Source organism: Tarenaya hassleriana, unplaced genomic scaffold, assembly GCF_000463585.1.
Source record: "Tarenaya hassleriana unplaced genomic scaffold, ASM46358v1 Cleome3, whole genome shotgun sequence".
NCBI classification, from domain to species: Eukaryota; Viridiplantae; Streptophyta; class Magnoliopsida; order Brassicales; family Cleomaceae; genus Tarenaya; species Tarenaya hassleriana.
In genome coordinates this window covers 5,226,432-5,236,011 of record NW_010966177.1, presented here as the reverse complement: position 1 = coordinate 5,236,011, position 9,580 = coordinate 5,226,432, and the positions used below count along the sequence as shown (strand labels likewise).

The 9,580-nt window shown below is 38.8% G+C and overlaps 2 protein-coding genes across 8 annotated transcripts; both read left to right on the top strand.

Moving 5' to 3' along the window:
* The first annotated feature begins 1,666 nt into the window (after positions 1 to 1,666).
* LOC104819498 lies at positions 1,667 to 2,598 on the top strand. Its single transcript, XM_010549598.1, has 3 exons — positions 1,667 to 1,836; positions 1,938 to 2,000; positions 2,117 to 2,598. The coding sequence occupies exons 1-3, from the start codon at positions 1,765 to 1,767 to the stop codon at positions 2,255 to 2,257; spliced, it is 276 nt and encodes a 91-aa protein (XP_010547900.1). The 5' UTR covers positions 1,667 to 1,764; the 3' UTR covers positions 2,258 to 2,598.
* A 2,490-nt stretch (positions 2,599 to 5,088) lies between these two features.
* LOC104819497 (mitogen-activated protein kinase kinase kinase YODA-like) lies at positions 5,089 to 9,360 on the top strand. 7 transcript variants are annotated; one of them, XM_010549597.2, is made up of 11 exons: positions 5,089 to 5,616; positions 5,885 to 6,175; positions 6,743 to 6,830; positions 6,943 to 7,005; positions 7,105 to 7,265; positions 7,347 to 7,422; positions 7,597 to 7,656; positions 7,795 to 7,902; positions 7,983 to 8,216; positions 8,352 to 8,446; positions 8,554 to 9,360. In XM_010549597.2, the coding sequence occupies exons 1-11, from the start codon at positions 5,261 to 5,263 to the stop codon at positions 8,819 to 8,821; spliced, it is 1,800 nt and encodes a 599-aa protein (XP_010547899.1). In that variant the 5' UTR covers positions 5,089 to 5,260; the 3' UTR covers positions 8,822 to 9,360. The 7 variants fall into 7 exon arrangements, with proteins under 7 accessions (XP_010547899.1, XP_019058810.1, XP_010547897.1 ...); XM_019203265.1 differs by having other exon boundaries at positions 5,882 to 6,175; XM_010549595.2 differs by having other exon boundaries at positions 5,090 to 5,616; positions 8,551 to 9,360.
* The last annotated feature ends 220 nt before the right edge of the window (positions 9,361 to 9,580 follow it).

Genomic DNA, 9,580 nt, shown 5'->3' with positions numbered 1-9,580 from the left:
GTTTTATCTGAGAATTGAGCTAAAATATTTTCATTTAAAAATAATCTACCTAACCTAGCGTATTAACGATAATATTAGATTATTACATGGGTGCTCTTTTTTTATTTTTATTTTTTATAATCTCAAAGTTTATCAAATCCTTTGATCTAATTATCTTCCACACGATTAAAAAAATTCAGATAAATATCTCTTTTCAAATAGAGACTCAAACCTAAGAAAAAACTTTATTGCATTCCTTACAAACTATATAATCTTGTATTTTTATTTTTCTTATCAACACCTTTTATAATTTATCGAATTTCATGTTATTCTATTTCGCAAACCATTATATTTTTGCAATTCTACATATTATTAATACTATTCTATTATTCCACAACTATGAAATCAAATACCTTCATACGATTTACCTTCATTATAAAAGATAGATCAGATAATATACAATAACTTGTTTTTGTCATATTCAAACTTGGATGATTCAACCGGTTTTTTAGTTTTAGTCTGCGCATTTGCATCACCTTTTTTTCAGCATAACTGCTAAACTACCGCATCCTTTGCACCATCGATAACACTGGTGTTACTCATCTTCATCACCATATATCTACATCATGCATTCTACGTCACACCAGACTTTTCAAATCCACCAATAATTCACTATTTAACCATATTCAGATCTTAAATCCAACTATTATCTTTAGAATTTAAATTCAAATAGTTATTTGTAATCAAAACATATATAAAGAAGATTATAGAAAATCATCAAGTTATAATGAAGATTATTACAATATTAGATAATATTTAGATTTAATATTATTTCTATATATTAAATATTATATTAATTATACAAAGATATTTTGTGATTCTATCTCTTATAAATATTATAATATTCTATTTCGAATAACGAAAAATCTGTATTTTTTTAGTTTTGTTTTATTTTCAATTTTTAGTATTTTTTACCTGAATTTATTTATTTTTTTAAATTAAGATATCGAATGGATAAAATTTTTATTTTTAATTTTTGGTTTTGGTTTTTGAATTTTAGATTTTGGTTTTTAATTTTTTTAAATCTAAAAAAAGGTTTTTAAAATTTTTAGTTAATTTTTTAATAAATTTTTATAAAAATTTGATTATTAATTTTTGAATTTTAAAAACTTTAAAAGAATCTTCCATTCAAAAGCACATAGGTTTTGGAGGATTCTTTTGTTGTCATCCCGTAAATCAAGCAGGTGAATGACACGTTTGGAAGTCTAAATATTCCAGATACTGCCACGTGTTCCTACACTAATCCATGATAAAACAAAGGAACCAAAAAGTCACCACTGCCAAACCTAATTACCAAAACAATTGGTGAGCTCAATAACAGACACGTATCCCGGAAAAAACAAAACTAAAACGACACGTAATTACTTATAAACACCGACCAACACAATTAAATTCAATATTAAATTCCACGTCACGGTTCAAACCGAAGACGGTTCCGTTGTATGACGTCGGAGACATAACCAAGCAACACGTAGGCATCACAGCCATCCTCCACAGACCACGTGTCCATGTTTGTCGCAGTTCCTGACTCCGCCACGTGTCCATACCCTCACAAAAACCTCGTACGTGAACTAAAGATAGAAGCCCATTGTGTGTGTGTATATATATGCATCATGTCTTCATAAGTAACATATTCATTTTCCTTGTTCCATTTTTTGATTTGTCATTAAGAAGAACTCTAATATTTTCATTAACTGGTGGAAGAGAGGAGACAAAACCTTGGAGATGTTGGAGAGGAAGTCTTCGATCGAGACGGAGCCCGTGACACTGCATCTCAATCAAATGCGACATGCTAGAGTACGTATACGTACGGATCTCTCTCTCTTCCATACGTATATATAATTACGTACACCCTTCTTACTGCTTGTGTGTATATACATGCACATATGTATCTGCAGGAGGCTGCAATGTTGGTGTTACAGACAAAAACAATGGAGGAAGCTATGAATATTTTCACTCAGGTAATCGATATATGACTCGTACCACGTGAACTTTTATCGTCTTAGGTAATCAATATATATAAATATATATGTGTGTGTGTATATATATTTGATATGGGTTTTTTTTGGGAAAGCAGGGACTAGAGGCAGTGAGGGAGAAGAAGAGAGGGGGAGGTTGTAATGTGGAGCTAGACGACGATGACGACTACGATTTGCAGCTTATGAGGCAGCGTCTGGTGGAAAACGCGTACAGAGACACCGTCTCTGCGCCCTTCTGAACGTCGTCAGTTGATGATTTAATCCGACAAAATCCGAATTCTCTGAAACATTTTCATGACTTTCGAATCTATAATCTCGAGGAGAAAGTTGTGAATCTTTTGACGATGCTACCCTGTTTTTTATTTATTTCTTCGGGTGTTTTTGTAAAATACTCAAGATTTGCACTGGTTTCTTTCCCCTTTTTGTTGCATGATTCTCTCTCTTCTAGTTGTGTTGTTGTTCTTGTAATTTTCCATAAAAGGAATGCGACGAGGGCTTTAAGTTGAGGAGATGAACGGTTTATCGTTGTGGTGTTGAATTCAAGAATATTAATACACAAGTGGAATCGAAGTTGGAAATACGTGTCAATTTTGGTCCGTCGTTTCGGTACGGTTCTGGGACGAGATATTTTATTCCAAAATTTAACGGGTCGATTCGAAGACCGGGTTTTGGATTTAATTATTTAGGTTTAAAAAAAAATCGGATCGATGTGAGTTCGAATCCAAAACCTTTGGGTGGAGTCCGATTGGCGAACGAATGTTATATTTTACGTTTTTGTTTTGTTAAATGAGTGTTTAGAAGATTTCGTGAGGGAATTTGGTACTTAGCACTTGTAATGAAGATTTCCACAAAAGTTTTCTCTGCAGTTTCTTTGATCTTCCTCTGTTTTGCTAGTGTTTCTCGATTCTGGTAACGTCCCGCGTCGGATCTTATCTCCGGGGTCCGATTTCTCCCATCGATTCGGATTCCACATTCGATCCAGTCCAAGAGAACGCGTGCGGTGCCGAGTCTCAGATCCGAAATCGCAGTCGGAGGGTCTTCGGGCACCGAAAATTGAAGTGTCGGTCTCGGTTGCGGGTATGGGTTCGGGTTCTGATTGTAGGTCGGAGAAGGAGGCGGCATTCGACGCGAGGTTGAGTCTGAAGGAAAGAAACGGTGGGGTTTTGATCCTGAAGCTGAGTTCGGTTGTTTTAGCGGCACTGATTGCGGTAAACAAGAAGTGTCCTTCTCCTTCTTCTCCGCCCTCATCGTCTGGGCTGAAGCATCAAATGTCGAGAATCTCGAGTCCTTCATGCAGCCACTGATATTCTTGAGGTTGGTAAATTACGTTCCTTTCCGCTTGTTTCTTCTGTGTTTTTTGGGTACGTATGCTATAGTTGAAATGGCGCAGTGGCGGAACAAGCTGGTAATAGAAAGAACCTCAAATGTGACACAGGCTTTATTTAGTTTGCTGTATGACCAGATCTGTGTCCTTGCCAACAGGTGAAGGGTTATTGCATTACATGAGTTGAATGAAACAGAAATTAAAAGAAAAGAGATCAGTGTCTGAATAGATAAACTCATACATCTTTAGCTGAAAACCCTGCCCCATAGTTCGATCTATGCTGATGATGAAACTTGTAACCATGAACAGGTAGCGGCTGGCATTAAATTTACAGTGGCTGTCATGTCGTATCTTGAAGCTGTTCCTTGGCAGTTCTAATGGCTTTTTGAACTTTGATGTTGCCGCAACCAGTGAAATTTTACCAAGATTTAACTCAAATGAGGCGGAAAGCTCACATCAAAGCAAATGGTTTGGTCCATCACCTCCTGCAGTGAAGAAACGAGCTCAAGTCTTTGGCCAAGGGTCTTCTTTGCAAAAGTTCAGCATATGAAAAAGAACAACCCGATCTCAGCAAGGAAGATATCTACGCGGCGGCATGCAGCTCTTGTTTGGACTCACTAGCCGACCTTATTGAAGAGGCCTACTACTACCACCTCGACGAATGCAGAGTTAAAACAGACCAGCAAATGCAAGCCTTTGATCGAAAACGCTTCAAAGGCAGGTGGGTAACGTCAATTGGCTGCTAGAGATCATGGTGGATCGAAGCAAAGAAGACTAGTTTAAAGGCATCAAAGGGCATCTCCCATGGCGAGGTACCGAGTTAACCCGAGTGTCTTGGGGTTCTGTTCATTCCAATGGGCAGTGCAGATCCGGGTCTGAGGATTGGGCTTTTACCAACATGGTTTAAGACCGATGTTAGTAGACTTTGGTTGGCTCCAAAGACGACATGAGGCGAGTGGAGGAGGGGTTGCGCCACACTCTCCCAACGCTTCCCCTTGAGCAGCAGCAATATAATCTGTTCATGGAATGGTTCAGGCGGCACACTTCCCCTTAGTATTTGAAATCTTTTTTCTAAAATAATATTCTTTCATTAATTTTAATTATTAGATTACGATTATCTAAAAAAAATTATGATATTTTTATTTTTCTATTAAGAATAATGTTGTTATTACTAGAATTATTAAATATGAATTTTGTATTAATACTAAAACATTCTTTGGTAATTTTCATATAAAATCTAAACATCAATCGAGAACTAAAATATTATTTCTAACAATAAAAGTTTTTATAAAAATACTATAAAACTAAAAATTTAAAATTTTAAAAAATTTAAACCCAAAACTCAAGAAAAAAAAAACTATCCCCCGTATTTTCTTTTATGTAAAAATAGAGTACCGTAGAAGCAGTGGCGTTTTCAGTAATATGCTCAAACAATTGGGTGAAAATGAGAATGGGGAGATGAAGAACGAAGAACCGACTGCGCAGACGTAAACCGCACGCGCGCTAATGGATTAAGTAAAATGAGAAATTATTAAGTTGATAATTACAATTAATAATACCAATTAATAAGCAAATCGCGGTACTGTGCCACGTCATCCGTTGTCCCCTTACCCAACCACCCCTTGCTTAGCTGTCCACTACCCTCCTTTTTTCATTTTTATTTTCTTATTTTAATTTTAATTTTCATTTCACTAGGCCCCACACTCTCTCGCTGTGCTCGCACCCCGCTTTTCTCTCTCCGCTCTTCGCGTTCACATCTCTCTCTCTCTCTCATCTTCTTCTCTCTTTCCTTCATCTTCCGTATACAATCTTCTTTCTCACGCTCAACTCGAGATTCTCTATCTTTTTCTCTCTCCGATTCCCGGAAATCCCCGTTGAATTCTCTCTCTGCGATTCAATTGTTTTCCCTCTCTCTGAAATGCCTGCTTGGTGGGCGAGAAAGTCCGGGAAAAGCAAGGACGATAGCCATAACCGAAATCGTAACCAGATTGCTCATAACCAAAGTCCTCGTGGGGTTGACAGGAGAAACAGAGGAATCATCTCCGGCGAGAGTAAGACCAGCCTCGATGAGCCCGTAACTCCCACGCGCGGCACTCCGCGTTGTAGCCGCGATTTCGCCGGCTTCGATTCGGATTCCGGAGAGAAGAGAGGACACCCGCTTCCCAGACCGTCGGTTTCTTCGATCCACAGCGATCATGGAAGCGGGTCGGGTTCTGTTTCCAGCGTCAGCTCGTCCGGCTCGGCTGATGATCAGGGTCAACTCGGTAGTTGCAGGTTTGTATTTGCATCTCCCGTGATTGCTTCAACTTTTGTGGGTACAAGGGATAGGTACTTGGATTATGATCTTAGGTTTCTGATGAAAAGTTCCTTAATTTTCGATTGAAATTGTTGATTTTATTGAGTGAATGACAACTTTGTATACTGAATCTGCATATGTAGCTTGTTATTGTTTCATCAGCTAGTAAGAACTCGAAACATGGCAGAATTGTGTTTGTGATGGAATTGGTTGGTGTGATTCTGAATTCATATAGCTATATAGCAGGGGAAATGGCGATCTGAAATTCAACATAGCACCACCACGTAGTCCTGGGAGATGTTCCCCGAGGCCCACATCTCCGTTGCATTACCCTTCGTCCGGTGTGATCTTAGACTCTCCTGCGGAATGTCATCCCCTGCCTTTACCTCCGAGTTCCCCGACAAGCCCTTCTGCTGTGCACGGCTCCAGAACTGGAGGTGGATCCGAGACCTCGTCACCTCATAGTGTATCCAAATGGAAGAAGGGAAAGCTGCTGGGGAGAGGCACCTTTGGACAAGTTTATCAAGGATTTAACAGGTGAAATTGGGATTCTTCTGTTGATTTGCTCGGGGAGAATTTACTGAATTGAGAATCTGGCAAGGAGGATGTAGTTGGAAGCACGTTTTGGCTATCGCAGCTGCTTTTAGGCGATGATAGTTAGCTTTATTTGGTCAAGTTATTATACTGTCTTTGGAGATGACCTTGGGTAGGGTGATGTTCCGTGCCATGGTAGATAACGGGTTTGAGGCTAATTATCTCTTTGGGTACAAAGAAGTATCATATGCCACGAGTCCACAGACCATTAAGAGCTAATTCACTAAACCAGTCTCCAAAGATGAAAAACATTTGTAGGATGGAGTATTTCAATGTTTTCATAGACGGGTTATCGGTCCAAACATCGTCCTAGCAATTACTTTTGTTGCATTGAAGTTTAATGGTTAATTGCCTCAGTGACTGGACCTAAATGGGAAGTTTAGTTGGCGCTGCTTCCTAGAAAATGGCAATAGAATGCTTATGTTTGCCATCTCAATAATAATAAAAAGCTAGAATTTCAAATATGTTTATCTAGTGGTGTTATCATAGTGATTTTCCCGATCCTTACAGTGAGAAAGGGAAAATGTGTGCAATAAAAGAGGTCAGGGTCATTTCCGACGACCAAACATCAAGGGAATGTCTTAAGCAACTGAATCAGGTTTGTCTTGTTACGCCCCTTATTCGTCGTTGCTTTCAGTCTTTGATTTTCACTTGATGTATGCTCTTATATTTCTTTCATTCGTGTAATGTTTCTTTATTTCTGTCTGCAGGAGATAAATTTGCTGAGTCAGCTTTCTCATCCTAATATTGTTCAGTATTACGGAAGTGAACTGGTATTTTTCACTTGCCAAGCTTGTACATGTAAACTTGGTATATAGAGACTGTACTGAAGCCCGGTTTGACATGAGTCTGGTCAATTTTTATGCTCGTAGAGTGAAGAAACCTTGTCCGTGTACTTGGAGTATGTATCAGGAGGCTCAATCCATAAACTGCTCCAGGAGTATGGTGCTTTCACTGAGCCTGTCATCCAAAACTATACGAGGCAGATTCTCGCTGGACTTGCCTATTTACATGGAAGAAATACGGTGCATAGGTACTGTGGCCGTTATATAAGTTTATGTAACTTCGTTGGTTTCTTATTTGAAATCTGACAAGATTTTGTTCCTCATGACAGGGACATAAAAGGGGCAAATATACTGGTGGATCCGAATGGGGAAATCAAGTTGGCAGATTTTGGGATGGCCAAACACGTTAGTATCTTAACAAACTTGATTTATAAGAAAATTTGGGACCTGAATGTTCTTTTGCAATGTAATGCCATCTATAGGGTTGGAAAAACATCTCTTTTTCTTTCTTAACTCAATGAAAGTGTTATATTTCTTACATTTGCTTGCTGAATTGCTGATAATGTCTTTGTGGAACAGATTACGGCATGTTCTTCCATGCTTTCTTTCAAAGGAAGTCCTTATTGGATGGCACCCGAGGTATTTCTTTTGTCATGTCTCTGTATTGTTTCGGGAGAAACATAATTTTTAGCGCTTTCCTGTACTGAGAGAATATTATGTTCTTGTGGCTTGATGAAAATTTCATCCCACTTCGTTTTTCTGTTCCAAAACTGTCAGGTCGTGATGAACACAAACGGCTATAATCTTGCAGTAGATATTTGGAGTTTGGGATGTACAATTCTTGAAATGGCAACAGCAAAGCCACCTTGGAGCCATTACGAAGGGGTATGATACTAAAAATAAAATTTCTGGTTTGAGCCCATCGGTTTGTTGACTTTTAAGTTATCTCGTGGCGTTGTATTCAGGTTGCTGCAATATTTAAGATCGGAAACAGCAAAGACATCCCAGAAATTCCTGATCAGCTTTCAGATGATGCAAAGAATTTTATACGCCTTTGTCTGCAAAGAGACCCGTCAAAACGTCCTACAGCATCACAGCTTTTGGAGCACTCGTTCCTTCGGGAACACACAATGAGAGTCACTAATGCTAGCATGACTAAGGACACTTCCCCACATGCCTCTGATAGAAGCCGGGCACTGGTATGCCGATGGATATGATGTTATATGGATATCTCAAAACCAGAATTCTTACTTTTATTAATTTGATCTAATGCTGCATCTCTGGAAACATATTTGTCTGAATCAAGCTAAATTCCATTTTTGTTTCTCCTCAAGCAGCCAACAGTGGAACTTTATTCAAGGAGATCGAGCCATGACAATTATGCACAAACACCGTTGGCTGTATCATCACGAGCCATAAAGAGCCCAAGGTAAAAGAGTTGTACCCGATCCATTTGATTATGCTTAATAGTCGGTATTACATCTCAAAACTTTCCAGATAGTCTTTTCCAATCTGACGTCTACTTTTTTGCAGCAGAGAAAATGTTAGAGCAATTGCTTCCTTGCCGGTATCTCCATGTTCAAGCCCTTTACGCCAAAATGGACCGGCGTACAAAAGTTGCTTCCTATCCCCTCATCACCCATCTTTCCCGTTCGCCGGGCAAGACAGTAACTACAATCTGTCAGAGTTTGCCGCAAGGCCTTTTAGGGCCAACACAGCTTACACGAATGACAAGACGATGGTTGAGCCTTCTATGTTCAGACCTCAAACCCCAGATAAATTTATGAGATCAAGACTGTTATAGAAATGGAGCAAACAAAAAAATCCGAGAAACCAGAAATCTTTGCCCTCATGCTCTTAACCCCGTATCGTTTACATGAACAAGGATCATGTAAAATGGCGCCTCTCCCAGGAGATGAAGGTTGGAACAGTGGATAGTGAAGAAGAAGATGCAGGAGGGATAGGTGTAAATGGAACAAGAAAGGGGGTTGTAAAGGAACATGAATAGAAGATTCAAGTCATATATTGGTAGATAGATAAGATCAAAGCTGATAAATGATACAGTACACTGTGTGGAGGGGGGGAGGGGGCATATAGGAAGCACTAGATGTAATGCTTTGGGGACCTTGCTCTTGTCGTTTTGTTGTAAATCAATTTGGTTTAGGTGTAGAAAGCTATCTTCTTAATTGCGGTTAGAGGTTCGGTTTCATATTGGGAATATTGATTCCAATCAGATCCAAGTGAATTCCAAATCAAATCTGTTTGAGTTTTGGGCTGGGATTGGAAAATCAAGTAGCCTCATTAATTCCAATAATGAGATAAGAAATAATGTTATTTATTTAATGCCAAAATTATGATATTCCTTTTCTCATTGGTTGTTATCAATAAATAGAATGGTATCCTACAGAGACAGGAAGAGAGGACAGTGACAGTGGTCCTCCAAGGCAAGACGGCTAATAAACGACAGAGACAACGATGTGGATGTATTTTCTTATCTCTTTCCTTTTTTCTTAACAATTCTGCCACATTTTTTTTATAACCAAACTAATTTCGGGATCGGAAG

Bases quoted from the DNA above. Each gene is read 5' to 3' on its own strand.
- LOC104819498 (XM_010549598.1), top strand. From the start codon at position 1,765: ATGTTGGAGAGGAAGTCTTCGATCGAGACGGAGCCCGTGACACTGCAT. The intron at 1,837-1,937 runs GTACGTATACGT...ATGTATCTGCAG, and splicing joins ATCAAATGCGACATGCTAGA to GAGGCTGCAATGTTGGTGTT. The intron at 2,001-2,116 runs GTAATCGATATA...TTGGGAAAGCAG, and splicing joins CTATGAATATTTTCACTCAG to GGACTAGAGGCAGTGAGGGA.
- LOC104819497 (XM_019203263.1), top strand. From the start codon at position 5,261: ATGCCTGCTTGGTGGGCGAGAAAGTCCGGGAAAAGCAAGGACGATAGC. The intron at 7,657-7,794 runs GTATTTCTTTTG...CAAAACTGTCAG, and splicing joins CTTATTGGATGGCACCCGAG to GTCGTGATGAACACAAACGG. The intron at 8,447-8,550 runs GTAAAAGAGTTG...ACTTTTTTGCAG, and splicing joins CGAGCCATAAAGAGCCCAAG to CAGAGAAAATGTTAGAGCAA.